This window comes from Bubalus kerabau, chromosome 8 (genome assembly GCF_029407905.1).
Source record: "Bubalus kerabau isolate K-KA32 ecotype Philippines breed swamp buffalo chromosome 8, PCC_UOA_SB_1v2, whole genome shotgun sequence".
Lineage (NCBI taxonomy): Eukaryota > Metazoa > Chordata > Mammalia > Artiodactyla > Bovidae > Bubalus > Bubalus kerabau.
This window is the reverse complement of record NC_073631.1, coordinates 117333601-117354116: the sequence shown is the minus strand read 5'-3', so window position 1 is coordinate 117354116 and position 20516 is coordinate 117333601. Positions and strand designations below refer to the sequence as shown.

Here is a 20516-nt window from a genome sequence, read left to right as displayed (position 1 = left end):
CTAAAGGTTGATCAATTTTATTGAGTAATTTTCATTTCAGCAGCCTAAGGCGGCTTTGCTAGATGTTGAGGAAGCTATAAAGACCAGATAACCACAGGTTGTTTCTTTGCCTTTGGTAAAATATCCTTGCCTCTGATAAATCCCTTTAGTTGGGCAGGGGAAGGACAGGAAGTACTTACAGGATTTATGGGCGGGAAAACAGGGACAGGGCATGGTGGTGTCACCAGAGCCAAGAGCAGGCAGAACTTCATGTAGGTGATGGGATCGGATCTGACCGCGGGCAGCACGCTCTGGCCACAGTGCCCGCAGCCTCTGGCTGACCCCTTGGCCCACAGGCCTGGCCATCCCACCCCTGCTTGGAGCCCTCCACGGCCCCACTAACGTCTGGACCCCTGCCTGCCTTTCAGGGTGCTCTGTAGTTGGACTCAGCAATCTTTCCAACCTCAGTCTCGCACCCTCCGGTGGGCTTAGGACAGCCCCTGTGACTTCATGAACATGGCACACTCAGCCTGTTCCACCCCAAGTGGAATCTCATTTGTCCCACATCCGCAGTGTCCTTTCCCTCTGACTCTCCAAGGAGAACCACCCCCTAAAGCCCGTCTCCTCTGTGATTTCAGGCTCAGCACCCTTCCTCCTGTTTAACAGCTTTTTCATCACAAATGTCCTTTGCTCTTTCCCTTGCATCCCAGAGCAGGGAGCGATGCTCGATCACCGCCTGTCAGGTGTCACATGACCAGCTGGCGGCACAGCCAGGGCTAAGGCCTGTCAGCACGTGCAGATGGGCAGCCGTGCTGGTGGACAGCGCACACCCCGCCGTCCTGAGCTCCAGAACGGGCTTCTCTGTGTCTCCTCACACCCAGGTGGAGCGCGAGGCCTGCCAGTGTGGCTTGGCTTCCCTAGCCTTTGCCATGATCAGCAGCTGGGGAAACGAGAAGCCACACCCAGCCATGCCCAGGGCAGTACCTTGTGAACCAAACGCTACAACCCAGGCCCCAAATCCAAGCCTGACTTGGTCCTACATGAGGCTGGGACCCCCTCACGGTCTCGGCCATCAGGTGAGGAAGCGCCCCCCACCACCCCCACTCCCTCCCCGTGACCCAGAGCCTCTGTACACTTGACCTTTTAGTAACAGTCACTAATGATCCTCATGGGAAGTCAATGGAAGCTGACATCTCAAACCTAAATGGAGCTCTAGATCACCCGGATATTGTCATCACTCAAACAGTTTGGGAATTTGAGTAACTTACCGCAAAGTTAGGCTGACAATTTTGGAATGTATCTTCCGTCTTTTATTTTCACCTGTATCATCCATTTTTGAAAGAACGACAAGAAAGGATTTCCACCCGTTCACACTAGCCTGCTGTCCAAGCTTTATGATTTCTGAAACAGCGGAAGCATTTCAGCCAGCCCCTCAACAGCAACTGTGTGACCCATCTGCCCTCAGTTGTGGAGCTTCCAACTGGCCAGGAAGTCTTGGGAACACACCTGGCGTGTGTTTCTTTCCACACAGGCTTCTCCCGGCTGTGCCCTGGTGCTGCAGAGGGTCTTCATTTAATAACACGTTTACAGAGGAAGGCATGGTCAACTCAGAACGGTTACTTGAGCCGTTAAGAGGCTAGTAACTACATACCTTTAGAAAGAGTCTTCTGTATTATACCCAACCCCCCCACAAAGAAATGGAGAAAATAGATTTTAAATCTCTGATAGGCATCTCAGCCAGCAATGGATTTACTATGCAGCACTGCATCTGAGAATGCTAATTAAAAGTAAGTTGCTTTGGTTGGCATTTAAGACTTTCCTGTTTAATAAAAGATTTTATATCTGTAAAGAAGAATTCTGAATATATATACATTCTGAATTTCCACCCGGAATTTCAAGTGCCTACTTTGCTAAGTGTTAGTTGCTCGTCGTGTCCAACTCTTTGTGACCCCACGGACTGTATGGAGCCTGCCAGGCTCCTCTGTTCATGGAATTCTCTGGGCAAGACTAGTGGAGTGGGTTGCCATGCCCTTCTCCAGGGGATTTTCCCGACCCAGGGATTGAACCTAGGTCTCCCACATTGCAGACTCTTGACTGTCTGAGCCACTGGGGAACTTCTACTTAACTAAGCTAAGCACAAAAAGCACTGCTGTTTCAGGCTGAAGGCCTCTGTCATAGTCTTGTGTGGCTGCTATAGCTGACGCCTTGTCTCTAAAAGGCCCCCAAAGCGGTTCAAACAGTTGGGGATCTAAGGGACACGTTCAGGAAGCGGCAGAGGGTGAAGCAGGAGGCAGGGCTGTCGTGGGAAGGAGGAGACGACCAAGCAGTGGGTTCCAGAGGGCAGAAGCGCAGGGCGAGGGGAAGAATGGGAGACACATCCACCTCTCCCTCCCTAGCCGCTCTTCCTGCAGCCCTCCCCGGGAGCCACACGAGCAGGGAGGGTGGCGCTCAGGCCGCAGAACCTGAAGGCAGCGGGCGACAGTAAGGTCAGGCCAGAGGCAGCTCAGTTCTCAAGGCCACCCCTGGGGACCGGCACCCTGTCCCACCCCCCATCTCTCACTCTCTACATCCCTGTTCCCTACCTGCCCCTCCTACACCCGAGAAAGCAGCACTCTGCAGCAAAATCAGTAAAAAGGAAGAAGAAGAAGATCTGCATTACACCTTCAAAACGATAGAATATTTATAAGCAGAAACTTAAAAGTTATTTCTATTCATCGCTTAGTTCTTCTTTGCTGCCAACTTTATGTTCTCTACATAGGATAAGTACTCTGCAATAATAATCTCCTCGTCTTCCAGAGTTGAGTCAAGGTAGTCTTCTTCATGTTCTGGGATGTCTTCCAGGATCTCATTGACAGCCTCTGTCTCCATGTCTTCGTCTGTTGAGGCACTAGAGGTGCCTGCAGTAAAGAAGCGTGGGCATGGAGAGCTCAGGGAGAAGAAGAGAAAGGCGCGTCCATGAAGAGACTGAGCTGACCCTCAGCTCCACCTTCACTGGCCACAGTACCAAGTGGCACACGGGGCGGGCGTCTGGGGACGCCCTGCTCAGGCCCCGACGAGGCACCCCCTCCACCCGCCGGCTCCCACTTGGTGCCCCCAGACCCCGGACCCACCTGCAGAGTCGGACGGGGATGTGGATGGTGTGGACGAAGAGTCTTCTGCCGAGAGCTGCAGGTCAGGAGGAAGTCTCCCTTCATTGTGGACCAGGGTCTGTGCCGCCAGCTGGACGTTATCCCTGAACACCCTCAGGGCCGCCTTGGCTGCGACCTCATCGAAGCCCATGTATACCAGCTGGGGGAACAGGGAGGAAGCGGCTCTGCAGAGGGCCCGCCGCACAGAGCGGATGCGCCCCCCATGCGGGGCCAGGGGAGTCTGATCCTGGTGGAGAGGGTATGGGGGGAGAAGTTTAAAACCCACTGCACGCCTGGACCACCGGCTTCCTGTGCTAATGGGCGCATGGGGAGGCTTGGGAAGGAAGGAGGGGGAGCTGGGCCAACTGTGTGGGGCAGTCACCTCGGAAAGCAGCCAGCTCAAGCCAGAGGAGGTGCTGTCCGTCTGCCTAGTGACCAGCTCGCTGGTTAAGTGTTGCCGGCAGGCCAAACCGGACAGTCACCACAGTGACACCCTTGCAGGTCACAGGCAGGGAGATGGGCGGTCAGAGACGGGTCAACGCACAAAGTGTACAGAAGCGGAGAAAGCCGAAGAACACCTTCGTGTTGCTTCCTGGGTGTCCTACTCTGAAGGGAATGCAGTGCTCTGCTTCCTCAGGGCGGGCCTGGTCACACCTGGAGCCGCAGGAGCCAAGGACTCGGCCCTGCCGGGCCACCAACCTTGTCCCCCCAGCCAGGCCCACGCGAGGCGGCACCTGCGGAGGGGGCACGGTGCACCTTCACTTACTTGGTCAATCTTTTCCTGAGACGGACTTTGTTGACGGTTGTTGCTTTCCGGAGCTGAATCATTTAACCACCACATCTGAGGATTATGGAGAAGAATCTAAAAACACACAGGAATACCCTTTGCTCATCACTAACGTGTGCTCAGTCCCTCGGGCGCAGACTGCGCACCCGTCACGTGCTGAGCAGACACAGCTGTAGGACGCACAGACAGGTGCAGCAAAGTGTGGTGAACGAGGCCAAGGGTGCTGTGGGAGCAGAGAAAAGGGACCCGCGACCAGGCGGGGGCTGGGGAGGAGGCTGCTGTTCAGAGAAGGCTCCTGCCAAGGGGCCCGTCCGAGTCGAGGTCTGAAGGATGGACAAGATTATTCAGGCAAAAAGGTCTCATCTGAGGAACCAGGAAAGGGTTTGAGAGAGAGGGCAGGAGGATCCCAAACAGAAACAGACATTTTGTTAGAGCTTACTAGCCTTAGGGATGACAAGGTCATAAAAAGCTACAAACAGAAAGCTATCAAAGCAGTCCAGGGTAGCCTGCTAAGGTCATTTCTCTCTGGAAGGTGACGTGCTGTAGGTTTAAAATGTCATGGAGAAGAGCAGAGGTCTTCAGACCTGGATTTCTGTCACATGATACTTATTCTCAACCTTGTAAAGCTCTTTTGGGGAATTTCCCTTTTAACCTAAATAGTTCTACATTCATCAAGTGTATTTTTGCCCTATTTGTCTAATTAAAGGAAAAGACCCTGATCCTGGGAAAGACTGAAGGCAGGAGGAGAAGGGGACGAGAGAGGATGAGATGGTTGGATGGCATCACCGACTCGATGGACATGAGTAAGCTCTGGGAGTTGGTGATGGACAGGGAGGCCTGGCGTGCTGCAGTCCATGGGGTCGCAAGAGTCAGATGCGACTGAGCGACTGGACTGAACTGACTATATAATTAAAAACTGGTTTTGAGCCCCATCAGTCCACTCCGTGTATTCGAAATATTTTTTATTTCTCTGAGAAGTCAGAGAAATGAAAGTGCTTCAGCACTTCAAGCTGCCCCCACTTCTCCTCCATCTGCTGGGCCCCCTCCCATGGTCCCCACCACCCAGCCTGCAGTCCTGCTCCCCCAAGATGCTGGGGGTCCCACACGATTGCTCTGATCCCACTGTGCTCTCCACCCATCTGTGGGCTCCCCAAGGGCAGGCGGGGGCTTCACCCCGCTTTGCCTGTTGAGAATCAGCATAATGCCTGCCCTCATTAAGTACTCGTCTGCTCCGTGAACACAAATCAGGAAGGATATGGACCCAGGCAGAGTTATACCACTCATCTGGACCCCAAGCTTCTGAGTCACTGCTGAGGATTTCTTTAAAAGGCCCCGTTGCCAACATGTACTACTGACGACATAATAAAATTAGATATTCAAATAAAACATTTTAAGTCAAAAAAACTACACTGAAACTTCAACCACCTTCCTCTTCTTCCAAGTTTACTGTGAAGCTCCTTCTGTTGCAACCAGAAACCTCCCCCGAGTTCTCGCCCTAGGAAGCCTGCCGCATCAGGGACGTGCCCCCAGCTGGATGGGGTGCACCATTCCGGCTCGGCCACTGGGTGTGAGAGCGAGACCTCTGACCCTTGGATCCAGAGCAGGAATGAGGAGGAGCCAGACCACAGCAGTGGGGCTCCTGATGCCATGAAGGACCAGAGAGCCGCTCAGATGAGAAAGTGGAGGAGAGAGCACCTGGGCCGGGAGCCAGGCTGCTCTGAGAGCCCAGAGGCCAGGGAGCGTTACCTTCTGGGCCTCCTCCAGGTTCCCGCTGGCCTGATGGAGTGCCTGCCTGGCTGCTCGCATGGAGTAGCCCATTCCTTTCAAATGGTTAATGTTCTCCAGGCGGCGTTTTTTCTTCTCTCTTTCCTCCTTTTTTATTTGGTCCAGTTCCTTTAGGAAAACAGCAAAGTCACCGAGTTAGGGATTGCGATTTTGTAGATCAGTGTCGTCTCCTCTTCCCACCTCAGTCCTAATCAGAATTCTGAACTCGTTTTGAAAACAAGTGTCACTTTATTTTTATGCATGTATTTAAAAAAAGATTTTTTTTTTTTTGCATGGATTTATTTTTTTGGCCAAACTGTGGGGCTTGTGGGATCTTAGTTCCTCGACCAGGGACTGAACCCAGCATAGGCAGTGGAAGTGCAGAGTTCTAACCAGTGGACTGCCAGGGAATTCCCACAAGTATCATTTGAAAAGGATTTCTGCTGCTTAAAAAACATAAAATGAGTTTGAAAACCACTAATTGAATCCAGCCTCATCATTCTGCCAATGAGAAGACAGAAATCTCTCAAGACAGCTGGGTGACCCGGTCAAGGTCATCACTGACCGCAGAGCTGGGAGATGGCCTCTTGTACATTCTAGACGTGGTCGGTCCTTGGCCCAACGTGGGGAGGACAGCAGAGAAAACAGCCTTTTCTCCTCTGATGTATCTGTTCCTACCTCCACGGCTCAGCCCAAGCACAAGGGTGGGTCCCTTCTACATTCTCAGAGCAGGAGCACAGCTTCACCGCTCAGGAAAAGAAGGGAATCCTCGCCCCAGACCAAGCATTCCCAGCTGGCAGCAGGACCAGGAGGATGGAGTGACTGCCCCAAACGTTTCCAGAGATGAAGACCACCCCCGCCTGTATGCTCCTGTTTACAGCACCAGAGAACCTGCCTGTGAACGACCGGGCCGAGACAGCCACGCGGCTCTGCAGCCCGGCGCCCCACTGCACCTGGACAGTGTCCGCACCCCTACCACATCCTCTAATGCCTCCCAGGCCATCTCCCCACTCCAAGGCCTTCTGCACAGGCCCATCATCTCCCGCACCTACTCAGAACCCGCAGCGGCCCCCCCTTGAACCCAAAGAGGCAGCCCAGCTCCCAGACCCCAGCTCCGTCTCCAAGCTGACCTCTCCTGCTTCCACACAAATCCCACCCAGGCCAGCAGAAGTATTCTTATTGCTTACAATTCAACTTGCATTCACACGCACACACCGTGTTAAATGCCTTTACCCTGTTTCATCCTCTGCTTTCAATTCCAGCTTCTTCCATTTATATTTCAAAGGCTAAGAAGAATGAGGAAGCTTTAAGCAGAAGAAGATGCTGCCAGCCAGCCAGCAGGCATGGGCCTCAGGCCTCCGTTCTCTCAGAGCTGACACAAAGCTGGGGCCTCAAAGGAGACTTTCCCCTTAGTCACAAATGTCTATGTCAGTTCTCTTTTAACCACACAGATCAGATCAGATCAGATCAGTCGCTCAGTCATGTCCGCCTCTTTGCGACCCCATGAATCGCAGCACACGAGGCCTCCCTGTCTATCACCAGCTCCCAGAGTTCACTCAGACTCACATCCATCCAGTCAGTGATGCCATCCAGCCATCTCATCCTCTGTCATCCCCTTCTCCTCCTGCCCCCAATCCCTCCCAGCATCAGAGTCTTTTCCAAGGAGTCAACTCTTCGCATGAGGTGGCCAAAGTACTGGAGTTTCAGCTTTAGCATCAGTCCTTCCAAAGAACACCCAGGGTTGATCTCCTTCAGAATGGACTGGTTGGATCTCCTTGCAGTCCAGGGGACTCTCAAGAGTCTTCTCCAACACCACAGTTCAAAAGCATCAATTCTTCGGTGCTCAGCCTTCTTCACAGTCCAACTCTCACATCCATACATGACCACTGGAAAAACCATAGCCTTGACTAGACAGATCTCTGTTGGCAAAGTAATATCTCTGCTTTTTAATATGCTATCTAGGTTGGTCATAACTTCCCTTCCAAGGAGTAAGTGTCTTTTAATTTCATGGCTGCAATCACCATCAGCAGTGATTTTGGAAGCCGAAGAAATAAAGTCTGACACTGTTTCCCCATCTATTTCCCATGAAGTGATGGGACCAGATGCCATGATCTTAGTTTTCTGAAATGTTGAGCTTTAAGCCAACTTTTTCACTCTCCACTTTCACTTTCATCAAGAGGCTTTTGAGTTCCTCTTCACTTTCTGCCATAAGGGTGGTGTCATCTGCATATCTGAGGGTATTGATATTTCTCCCGGCAATCTTGATTCCAGCTTGTGCTTCCTCCAGCCCAGCGTTTCTCATGATGTACTCTGCATAGAAGTTAAATAAACAGGGTGACAATATACAGCCTTGATGAACTCCTTTTCCTATTTGGAACCAGTCTGTTGTTCCATGTCCAGTTCTAACTGTTGCTTCCTGACCTGCATATAGGTTTCTCAAGAGGCAGGTCAGGTGGTCTGGTATTCCCATCTCTTTCAGAATTTTCCACAGTTTATTGTGATCCACACAGTCAAAGGCTTTGGCATAGTCAATAAAGCAGAAATAGATGTTTTTCTGGAACTCTCTTGCTTTTTCCATGATCCAGAGGATGTTGGCAATTTGATCTCTGGTTCCTCTGCCTTTTCTAAAACCAGCTTGAACATCTGGAAGTTCATGGTTCACGTATTGCTGAAGCCTGGCTTGGAGAATTTTGAGCATTACTTTACTAGCATGTGAGATGAGTGCAATTGTGCGGTAGTTTGAACATTCTTTGGCATTGCCTGCCTTTGGGATTAGGATGAAAACTGACCTTTTCCAGTCCTGTGGCCACTGCTGAGTTTTCCAAATTGGCTGGCATATTGAGTGCAGCACTTTCACAGCATCATCTTTCAAGATTTGAAATAGCTCAACTGGAATTCCATCACCTCCACTAGCTTTGTTCATAGTGATGTTTTCTAAGGCCCACTTGACTCCACATTCCAGGATGTCTGGCTCTAGGTGAGTGATCATACCATCGTGATTATCTGGGTAGTGAAGATCTTTTTTGTACAGTTCTTCTGTATATTCTTGCCACCTCTTCCTAATATCTTCTGCTACCATTTCTGTCCTTTATCGAGCCCATCTTTGCATGAAATGTTCCCTTGGTATCTCTAATTTTCTTTAAGAGATCTCTAGTGTTTCCCATTCTGTTGTTTTCCTCTATTTCTTTGCTTTGATCGCTAAGGAAGGCTTTCTTATCTCTCCTTGCTATTCTTTGGAACTCTGCATTCAGATGCTTATATCTTTCCTTTTCTCCTTTGCTTTTCACTTCTCTTCTTTTCACAGCTATTTGTAAGGCCTCCCCAGACAGCCATTTTGCTTTTTTGCATTTCTTTTCCATGGGGATGGTCTTGATCCCTGTCTCCTGTACAATGTCACGAACCTCATTCCATAGTTCATCAGGCACTCTAGCTATCAGATCTAGGCCCTTAAATCTATTTCTCACTTCCACTGTATAATCATAAGGGATTTGATTTAGGTCATACCTGAATAGCCTAGTGGTTTTCCCTACTTTCTTCAATTTCAGTCTGATTTTGGCAATAAGGAGTTCGTGATCTGAGCCACAGTCAGCTCCCGGTCTTGTTTTTGCTGACTGTATAGAGCTTCTCCATCTTTGGCTGCAAAGAATATAATCAATCTGATTTCAGTGTTGACCATCTGCTGATGTCCATGTGTAGAATCTTCTCTTGTGTTGCTGGAAGAAGGTGTTTGCTATGACCAGTGCGTTCTCTTAGCAAAACTCTTTGCCCTGCTTCATTCCATAGTCCAAGGCCAAATTTGCCTGTTATTCCAGGTGTTTCTTGACTTCCTACTTTTGCCAGTCCCCTATAATGAAAAGGACATCTTTTTTGGGTGTTAGTTCTAAAAGGTCTTGTAGGTCTTTGTAGAACCATTCAACTTCAGCTTCTTCAGCCTTACTGGTTGGGGCATAGGCTTGGATTACCGTGATACTGAATGGTTTGCCTTGGAAATGAACAGAGATCATTGTCATTTTTGAGATTGCATCCAAGTACTGCATTTCAGACTCTTGTTGACTATGAGGGCTACTCCATTTCTTCTAAGGGATTCCTGCCCACAGTAGTAGATATAATGGTCATCTGAGTTAAATTCACCCATTTCAGTCCATTTTAGTTTGCTGATTCCTCGAATGTCGATGTTCACTCTTGCCATCTCCTGTTTGACCACTTCCAATTTACCTTGATTCAGGGACTCAACATTCCAGGTTCCTATGCAATATTGCTCTTTACAGCATCAGACCTTGCTTCTATCATCAGTCACATCCACAACTGGGTACTGTTTTTGCTTTGGCTCTATCCCTTTATTCTTTCTGGAGTTATTTCTCTGCATCTCCAGTAGCATATTGGGCCCCTACTGACCCTGGGAGTTCCTCTTTCAGTATCCTATCATTTTGCCTTTTCATACTGTTCATGGGGTTCTCAAGGCAAGAATACTGAAGTGGTTTGCCATTTCCTTCTCCAGTCACAGCTACGTCCAGGCAAACGAGTGCACATCTCTTAGGAAGGCTGCCACGCTGCCTCTCACAAGCCTTTAACACGTCAGTGCTATAAGTGACCTCGGTTTCATTAGTCTGTTGCTTTTGCCAGATGAGAAGCTGGCCTGAACTCAGGGCCATGAAGTACAAGAAAGCAAACTTCTAGGCATCATATATTACCCTCTACTCAGTGAGATGCTCAGACTTAGAGCTTCAGGAGCCGAGAGGACAGCAGATTCACTGGAGCTCACATTCCATGGGCCTCGGAGCTACTCTTCCCACCAGCTACCCTAGCGTGCCCAAGGGTATGGGAGGCTAACCAGCTCCCCAGGGAGGCCCTGACGCACCTAAGTGAGGGAGACAGGTGCAAACCACTCAGGCCTTGGCATGCCCCTGGCCATGGCAACTGGCTCCAGGCAGCCAATCAGTGAGCAGCTCAGGTCTCTGAGGGCCCTGGGAGCCGCTCCTGCTGTGACGGAATGACCCTGCTAACACGGAGGAGGTGGAGAGACAGAAACCAGAACTCAGGACAGGGGGAAGCACCCCTAAAACTAACCTGAAACCCAGCCCACCTCTGGCTTTCACATTTAAGCAGGCCAGTACGCTTCTCCTGCACCCTCTCCACTGGGTGTTTAAGCCAGTCTGAATTTGTTGCCTGAACCCAAAAGCATCCTAACTACACAGTCAATGGGTGGAAGAGCGAGCAAGGTCAACTGTTACATATTTACACCATTGTTTTTATCTTCTCCAAGGGCTTATAGTTTAATTCATTAAATGCACATCCGATAGGACACCACTATTTAAAAAAAAAACACTTGTTTTTGCTTCTTATAAAAAGTTAGGAAGTGAAGTGGTAACTTTTACCACTTTTTATCTCTTGGCTTTTCAGAACCTTCTGTAAAAACTCAGAATGCTGTTCTCATATGGGAATTAGAAAGTACAGGAGAAAACCAAAGCCTCAGTTTAGGTTTTGCTAACGATGTGACCCATGACCCCAGAAAAGTCCACCCCTGAGCCTGTTTTCCTCATTTGTAAAACCAGCATATTAGACATAGTAAAAATCCTTCCAACTTCCCAAATCTTAAAATTTGTTTTTCAAAACTGTACGTATTTCTGTTTTAAATGATTATAATTTTGAATCTTTGCTTTTATAACATATTGTTAATTGCTTGTATGATTTGACTCATTTTTCTAGGCAAGAATGACATCCTGAACTGTAACAATGACCCCATGGAAAACACAGCCCCCTTTAAAATGGTTTCCAGAAATACACTATGCGAGAGAGAGAGAGAGAGAGACTGTTTGACTACAGTCATTAAGACTACAGTTACGAGCGATCTGCCACCACAGCAAGACTAAAACAAAGGAAACTGTACTGTCTGAAAACTGATGCAAGAAAAAAGACAAATTTTTCTCCTGACTTCCCAGTCTGCAGAGATAAGGACTCCCTTGCTAATAATGCCTGCCATGGAGCTGTCTGTCTCTGTTCTGTCCTACCCAAGAGCTGAGGCACTGTGGGGTTGCACCCAAAGGCACAGGCCTCACCAAGCGCTGCCAAGACCACGTTACGGTACCTCTCTGCGGTTGGCGATGTGGACAGCCGCGTGGTCCACGTTCCCGTCACACGCCCTCAGGCCAAGCCGAGCTTCCTGGGCACTAAATCCCAACTGCATCAGATTGTGAACTTTGGATGGATCAGTATATAGCTCTTTGAAGAGTTGACGTGCCTACGGACAGAGAAAAATACAAGGATCGTGTAACCATGAGCAACATTAAAGCTGAACACAAAGCTAACACTTAAAGGAAACTGGGCTGTACCCAATGTGAATTAGTTTAGATAAAAAGTCTCAATGTGACCTACTGTCAACCACTGCGAGTGCAAACAGACAACACCCTCTCTGCTCACGGGACTTCCACGCAGGGTAACAGGAGAAAATAGGCCAAGGACCGTGGGAGGGGCTGGGATCCATTTCCTCCTCTTTTTCTGGTCATGAAGTCCCCTGAAGTGGAGCTGGGTGCAGCCAATGGCCTTGGCTCGCCCTGGACTCTCCTGCGCCCTCTGCTGGCCGGAAGAGGCTCTGACAGGAGCCACCCAACCCGCTCAGCCAGATGAGGGCTGGAAACTTGGAGCCAGTAAAAGCCATTGCCTCTGTAAGGCTTCCTTATTACAGCATCCTGCCTGCACTCACAGATACAAGTATGTTCAGGGCGGACATGCAGGAGAGGGAAGCACACACCACTAAAACAGCGCAGGTGAAGGCGGCTCCGACTTTGGAGCCTCTTTTCTTACCTTGTTGAGATATTCATAAGCCTCCTCACCATTTCCACTGTGATAATTTCGGATGCCTTGAAGCAAGTAAAGTCTTAAAAACAGGACTTTCTCTTTTCCACAATTTCCCTAAAATTATTGGGAGAAAAAAATTATAAAACTATCTAATTTCTCATTATAGGTCTATAATACATTTATAATTCCCTTCATCTCTACAGGGGCAAAATGGCGTTACTAAACTGTTTCTATCTTCCCTGCTGATGATGGCGAAAGTAAAGCTCGCAGGGGACAATGGCACTAACATTGTCCCACAGAACCCCCATCTCCAGGCACACAGGCCAGGGGCCCCACTGGGCAAGATGAAGTATGCAAAATCCCAAACCAGGAATATCTTGTGTTGCCCTGTGATTCCCAAGCAGAGACCCATGGAAATCACCTGTGAAAAGTCCTTATTGTAAGCCCAGCTTTGGAGCCATGACTCACTCACACGAGCTGATCCTGTTCAAAGTGTTTGTTTTCTGCATTTAAATCTTTCATAAAATTCTACTTAATACAGCCACCAGCTCTCTCAGTCAGGGTGATCCATGGGGTTGTGTGACTAGAAAACTGTCACTTCTGGGCTAAATGCTGCATAGACCGAAGTCATAGGCTAACTTTAAAATGTTTATCAATCCCCTTAAAATATAGGGGACTTATATAAGGGGACTTCCCTGGACTCCTAGTGGTTAGGACACTGTGCTGCCAATGCAAGGGGCATGGGATGGAGCCCTGGTTGGGGAATTAAGATCCCATATGCCCCCATGGCATGGCCAAACAATACAAAAATAAAATAAAAGAGCTCGTTGCAAAGTACTATCACTGAATCATCTTTGGCAGCAGTCTAAATACTTTAGCAGGAATAAACTCAAGTTCTAGAAAAGGGCTCACTAACACCTAAAACGAGTTACAGCAACGTACTTTTATGTGGAGCAGCCTCTGGTGATTTTCCCCGTAGCACTTTCTAAAGCACTCCTGGGCCAGCTTCAGCTTCTTCTCGGCGTCGTCCAGGCACTCCAGCTGGCCCAGGCGGAAGTAGCACCACACTATGTCCAGCTGGAGCACCGCGTAGTTGTCCACCGTGTCCAGCAGCTCTGTGCAGCACTCGCTGCCAAGAGACAGGACGTGGCATCACTGGTGAGTAGCTTGACAAGCCCTTTTCTGTGAATTACTGGAATTTTTTTCCTCCGGTTGTTGGTGTATTTCCAAAGACTAAGACAGAGATCCCAATGTTTTTAAAGGGAACCCTACGTATAATCTGAATTCTTCCAATGAGCAAAGAAAGCAGTGAGGGTTCAGAAACAGAAGCTCAACATAATCTGCCTTGGGAGGGGGAGAGAAGGACAGACGGACACACACACCCTTGCTATGTGGGGAAAGAGGCCTGGCAGGAAGCGGAAATAAGGGCCATTGGGTCAGTACTCCTCAGCAAACATGGGGAGACCATGCTTTACAGCGGTGGTTTCCAACTCTGACTGCAAATTAGGATTACCAGGATGTGAGGAGGTTTTGTTTCCTTTTCCATTTGTTTTTGTCTTAAAAAAAACAACAAACGGATGCTGGGACCCCACCAGATCAATTATAACAGAACCTCTGGAGGTGGGGCCTGGATGCTGTGTTTCTAAAATCCTCCTCCTGTTGTTGTTTGGTTGCTCAGTTGTGTCCACTCTGTGTGAGCCCCTGGACTGTAGCCCACCAGGCTCCCCTGTCCATGGGATTTCCCAGGCAAGAATGCTGGAGTGGGTTGCCATTCCCTTTCTCCAGGGGATCTTCCCAAGCCAGAGACTGAACTTGCACCTCCTGTCTCCTGCGTTGGCAAGTGGGTTCTTTACCACTGAGCCACCAGGGGAGCCCAAATCCCCCTAAGTGATTCTAATACACAGCCAAAGTGAGAATCAAGGCTTTAAAAAGCACACCAAAAAAAAAAAATCTCCCCTTATATGAATGCCTCAACTGATGAAGACTGGCAAAGGCATTCATGTCCGGTCACATTAAGGTGGGAGGAAAGCAATCCAGAAAAATGCCAGGCTCTGAATGCCTAGCTGATCTTGGGGCCCAGTGCTGAACCCAGATACAAAGGGAGCAGACACACCAGGCGATGGAGGGCTGACGCAGATGGACTTTGAGATTACTTGACTTCAGACTGTGATTATGTTAGAAATTCATAATGCAAATCTAGATCTCAAGTTTGAACTCCCTTCGGCAAGAAAGTAAAACATATGGAACCATGCATGACACATCCACAAACTGTGGAGATCTCATCTGTTTCTGCTGGTCTCCTACTAAAAATCAGACTGTTTCATATCTTGCCCATCAAAATCTGCTTGGGAAAAATAAAAAAACAAAAGCGCTCTGTCATTTACTTTAAAAAAAAGCATTAGTCTCCTAAGCGGAACGCTTACATGCCAAGGTACACACTGGATGATCCATTAGGGCATAAGAATAACTGCTCAGGGCAGGGTTTTCCTATTTACTTGTGGCTGCTTTGCTGGATCATTTCATCTTTGTGAATGTTCTGTAACATACACACCATCTTTTACACACACGCGCACACACACAGCTGTTTGACCAGGTGAGGGGCACCTTCTCCTGAGAGAAGAGTCTCTGCTTCGCCTGAGAACTTGACATTGAGGGGAGAGGAAGAAGTTCATGGGCCCTGAGTGGTCTAACCTTCCACTCCAGGTGAGACGGACTGATCTACTTGTAGACACCTTGCGTTTCTGGGAGAGCCTTCCCCGCCATCCTCAGGAAAGCAGCTGGCATTTAGCACGGCTCTCCAAGTCCCACCCGTGTGAAGAGGCTCACTCGTGTAACGCACTGAGAGCAAGGACAGAAAGTGCCTCCCTCCTTTCAGTTAAAAATAAAATCGCCAATACAAGTCTGACTCAGGACAGAGTGTGTATGCAGCCAAAACCAAAACCAAAACACAGGCACAGGACTCATGTAAAGAAGGTCACTTCATTCTTTCAGTTTTAAAAAAATAACACATTTTATTCACATAGCAGCCTTATTATAGGAGATGATATCACCTTATATAATAATTTTGAAATTGTTAGCACTACATTTGAACTTGATCATGTCACTCAGAAATGTAATGCCTTGGTATAAAATTAGGTCTTAGAGTATGTTTTATTGATTTTGCTTTAGTAGCCTTAAGTCGATAGCCAACAAATTTTCATGTTAAAAACATTAAAATCAATGTATAACATTGATTTAAATAAAATATACTGAGCCTCGCTTTAGAAAAATTAAATCACATTTGGGCTTAAGTCAGTTATTTAATAGAAATCTACTATATTTCCCTTAAAAGTTTCACATTTTTACATGAAGGTATTAATTTCAAGAAAGGTAAGCTAAAGCTTGAAAGTGAAAATGTTAGTCACTCAGTCATGTCTAACTCTTTGTAACCCCATGGACCGTAGGCCACCAGGCTCCTCTGTCCATGGGATTCCCCAGGCTGGAATACTCCCCAGGCAAGAATACTGGAGTGGGTAGCCACGCCCGTCTCCAGGGGATCTTCCTGACCCAGGGATTGGACCTGGGTCTTCCGAATTGCAGGTGGATTCTTTACCATATGAGCCACCAGAGTAGCTTAGTATCTCCTTTTTTTTAAAAAAAGGAAAGTTGGCTAAAAAGTCATTTATAGTTTTGTTACTGGCAGCAAGGAACTGGATTGTGTGCAGTTTTTTTTTTGTATTTCTTGTGCTTGGGTTCAGTGTGTGTGTGTTAGTCACTCAGTCATGTCTGACCTTTGCGACCCCATGGACTATACCCCACCAGGCTCATCTCTCCATGGAATTCTCTAGGCAAGAATACTGGAGTGGGTTGCCATTTCCTTCTCCAGGGGATCTTCCCGCCCCAGGGATCGAACCCAGGTCTCCTGCATTGCAGGCAGAGGCTCTACTGTCTGCGCTAGTAAGTACCGTGAATTGTTGCTCAGGATGCAGTTAAAACACCATGTAAGGTGGTGGTGTGACGCCTTGTTAGGTGAGACCAGAGCAGTCTGGAGGGCGAAACAAGTCCTCCTTCTGCTGCCACGCCCCACTGAATTCTCTATGGGGGGACGGCAGAGCCCCGGGCTGCCCTCTGCACTCACCATGCTGTCCCTCAGGCAGCTCCCTCCTCCCTGAGCTCCAGCTCGTGCACTTGGGGGAGACCGGGAGGCCCTTAGTGGGTTTCTCCTTCCCACGCTGAGGTCTAGGAACGCCAGGCAGTGAGCTGAAACCATCCACAGGCCCCCCGCGTTTGTTTCCCCACCTCAGGGACCACTGTCCTGCATCGCCAGAAAACCACTGTTTGTATACAGTTTGCCCCATGTCTCAGTTGAGGCAGGGGAGAGGAAACCCAGTCCCTGTCACTCCACCCTGGCCAAGAGCAGAACTCCCCTTTCTAGTTAAAAATGGGAGAGAAGCTGCTCTCAGGCCCGCTATGCACCATGCCCTGAGATGTGCAACAGAGAGCTGGGAGAGAACTCGAGCTACTCGGAGAAGGCAGGAAGACGTCACTGGGGAAAGGAGACAGGGGACGTCTCTTCCGTCTCCACGCTGCCTTGGTTAAGAGTGGATCCCTTTGACGAAGAGAGGGAACTCGCACAGGAAGTATGCTAGTAAGCTGGCCTGAATAAACAGATTCCCCAGAAAACAACATTTTTTACTTAAAAAGGCACTGATAATTATTACTGGGTTATTATATCTACTTCTCACTGAACATGTGAATGTACTGTGAACTGAAAAGAGAGTTGTTATTGTTTTTCAAGGGTTCCCTGAGACCTGAAAATGATTTTAAGGGTTTTTCCAGGGTTAAAAAAAAAAAAAAGGCCCATACAGACACATCAAGATCAACCATGTCTTGATAACTGCTGAAGATGAATGCAAAGTCTATGGGACTCATTATATTAGTCGCTATTATTATGTATGTTTGAGATTTTCCATAACAAAAAGTTAGAAACAACTGTGGAAGGAAATAAAAAATGTATCGGAATTTAATGACTAACTTACAGGCTGCACTGCCTGTAGCAGAAGAGAATAATGCTGACGCTCACATAAAAGCAGAGACAAAGAGGCAGGAGAAGAAAACGGCAGAGGCACCAAGGCCCCGTTCTGGTTACTTCCCTGCCTCCCAAATATTTTAGAAAATAAATCCCCCATTCTGCCTACGTTTAAGCTGGTTCACTTAAAACGCAAGGTGCTACTTGTACAGCTGACAAACTAAAAATACCATTTATCTTCTTGAAGTATACTGTATATATTGGGAACTTCTCAAAATGGAAAAGAAGATACCACTAAAGCCATTACCTTTTGACCATTGCAAACATCAAGTCTATCTCTCAAATGTTTCATCTGCCTGGATCATAGTGTCTCAGTATCATTTCCCATTAAGAGGCACCAGAGAAAGTGCTGGGGCAGGAAACAGCCAGGGTGAGTCTGGACCAGCTTTGGACAACAGAGAGTACAGAGACCACCGCATCAGGGCAAAGGGCTGCAGGACCACCTGCCCACTGAAGATGGCCACCACAAGCACTGAGCCATGAGCTCATATTGACACTTAAAAAAAAAAAAGGCAGGGACGCCTCACCAGTGATGTCATCTTTAGAAGATGCTAGGGAAGCCATTCATTTACTCTGAAAACAAGAAAATAAGGAGAAAGAACCAAGCATTTTGTTCTGTCTTTCTGTACAAACTGTACCTCAGGAGAACCAAGCGACTGAAGAGGGACAGTATTTTTCAAATGAATTCCAGCAATAAACGCAGAAGGAATAACGAGCTATCATTATTCTGAGCCCCTATGAAACAATGGATTTGGAGAATGATCACCAACGTGTATACCAAAACCATCAGGCAAAAGGCTGACGGGGACTGTAGAGTCAGTTGTAGTTCAGGTGGGCAACACATCGTAAGAAACAGACATGAAATCCTACGTGCTTGTTGTAAAAAAAAATTAGCGCATAAGTTTATAAAACTCTTTAGCGATCAATTAGAAATACAATGGGGAGAAAGAGTTCACCGGTCAGTCTACATCATAACTATTCTTTCACATGAGCCATCTTGGGGGAAGCCTGAAGTCTGGGGTGCACGGGGGTGGGGAAGGTGCTGTGTGGAACTGCCGCCCTCCTCCAAACTGGCATCCACCAAGGACAAAAGTGCCTACCAGAAATATTTGTCAGCGTCCAACAGACATGGCAAGGCTATTCCATATTCTTTTCTTTTCAGGAAAGCTCTGCCCTTCTCATGATATCCCATAGCTAACATAAGGGCCTAGGGAAAAATAAGGATTTAAAAAAACATCACTTTAAAGTATAATAAAACAAATTATATTAAAAGCATATTAAGTCTAAAGAAATAAAAGAACGTGAAAACAAACAAACCCAAGATCACAACCGAATCTAAAAGTCAAAATTAAGGAAAACAGAATTAAAGCTTCATCTCATTTAAACACTGAAACAAGAACTCCATTTAGTGAGTCTGTCCCTTTGAGGGACACTTAATGTGCCTGTCCCTTTGTTTCCATCAGTTTATTTTAGTATCTGCTGATCTGGGTCTATTTCTAGTATCCATAAGACTAAACATATTTTAAAGAAGCCAGTAACAACTGTACCCTTTTTAAAAAGAACATTCATTCATTCATTTCACTTTCTATTCCTAATTGGGTTTTTCTCTGAAGAATTTGTCAACTGTAGCATTTCTGAAACAATTTTTGTAAGACGATCCATATTTCCTTAAAATTCATTAATATTTTTAGATTTGAATTCATACATAAATATTGTTAAGGTTTTCCACAAAGATCTAAATATTATTATTTAATACGAGAATATAATACTTGCAGTGGGAAAATAATTACCATAAAAAAATCAACTGAGAGTTACAAAGTTCTCTTATTAAAATTTAACTTTAAACAATGTAACCCATACAGTGAAACCTACTCAAAAGTGTCCTTTAAAGACCAAAAAATTAAAATCAACATGACCCACAGCCACTAAAGCTTTTCATGTAAGAAGCTACTGGATTCCAGCTCAGAGACTGATCTCACGGGCCAAGTTGCAGAGGTGGCTAGAAAGACCCCCTTAGATACGCTCCACGGTAAAGCCGCGTCCCCTTACTCCAATTAGAGAGCGGGGCTGCAGGGCCAGAGGGAGGAGGCGGAAGAACCATCTGTCAGGCTCTTCCACCCACCCCCTGGGGCGTGGGGCCTCGAGGAAGAGGAGCTCCACCTTGCACTGCCGCAGGAAGCCACCGCTCCAGGACAGGGAGGTCCTGCCATTCCCGCCGAACTCACTGGGTGGGCCAGCAGGATCGTAGGTGACATTCTCTGTTTATCAACTGGAGACAGAAAGCTGTTCCTAGTCCTTTATGTAACATTCCAAGACAAAATAGGTAGAATCCACTTCTGTTCTGACAGCAAATCAAAGAGCAAGCCACACGTTTCTTACAGAACTTACCTTTCTCTCTGATGGAGGGATTCTGATTGATCTGCCCGTCTGGTTAGCTATGTCTAAGTATGGTGTGGCTTCCGGATCCACCACCATCTCAGCTGCAAAAAGCCAAGAGGAACTCCATTAGTTCAAGGTTAAAAAGCAGTGATGGGGGCATAAAAAATGTGAGACTGTTGGGAAAGAAAGGCCAATGAGAACTGTGATACCCCCAACTCTCCACCCCCGAGCCCAGCCCATTCTCGCCGCCCCCTTCGAGGACTTGAGCAGAAAAGTCTGAAGCACTGTGCACCTCTCTCCGCAAGGATCTCCAGTCCTCTCTTAGTCCTCTGAATTCTTTTTTCTTCTAGCTTGGCTTCATTTCGCTTTTCTTCTTCAACCTGGACGTTTTTTCTCACGTCTTCTTCAGACTGTTTTAGTTCCAGAACCATAGCTTTCACGTTGTGGGTCACTCCCTGCTCCTTAAGTGTCTCCCCTGTCACAGTCAGAAACGCATGTTGTAAAGAGTCAGGAAATGCACCGGGTAACAGGGCATCTTCTCTGTCGCATGGAATTCTCCAGCCTGCATTAGCCCTTGCAGACCACATGCCACAACTGCTGAATGTGTTTAAGCCTG

The 20516-nt window shown here is 47.6% G+C and overlaps 1 protein-coding gene across 5 annotated transcripts in view; it reads right to left on the bottom strand.

Moving 5' to 3' along the window:
- Positions 1 to 2634: 2634 nt before the first annotated feature.
- The window catches only part of NUB1 (negative regulator of ubiquitin like proteins 1), a 34456-nt gene continuing 16574 nt past the window's right edge, over positions 2635 to 20516 (bottom strand). For 2 of the 5 annotated variants that reach the window (XM_055591297.1, XM_055591299.1), the window contains exons 6-15: positions 20193 to 20375; positions 19910 to 20001; positions 18622 to 18728; positions 13396 to 13582; positions 12460 to 12567; positions 11744 to 11896; positions 5641 to 5787; positions 3874 to 3969; positions 3090 to 3354; positions 2635 to 2876 (exon numbers count right to left, since the gene is read on the bottom strand). In XM_055591297.1, the coding sequence (XP_055447272.1) occupies positions 2698 to 2876; positions 3090 to 3354; positions 3874 to 3969; positions 5641 to 5787; positions 11744 to 11896; positions 12460 to 12567; positions 13396 to 13582; positions 18622 to 18728; positions 19910 to 20001; positions 20193 to 20375 (1517 nt within the window). In that variant the 3' untranslated portion in view covers positions 2635 to 2697. The remainder of the gene's footprint in view (positions 2877 to 3089; positions 3355 to 3873; positions 3970 to 5640; positions 5788 to 11743; positions 11897 to 12459; positions 12568 to 13395; positions 13583 to 18621; positions 18729 to 19909; positions 20002 to 20192; positions 20376 to 20516) is intronic. The other 3 variants (XM_055591300.1, XM_055591298.1, XM_055591302.1) reach the window with 3 other exon arrangements.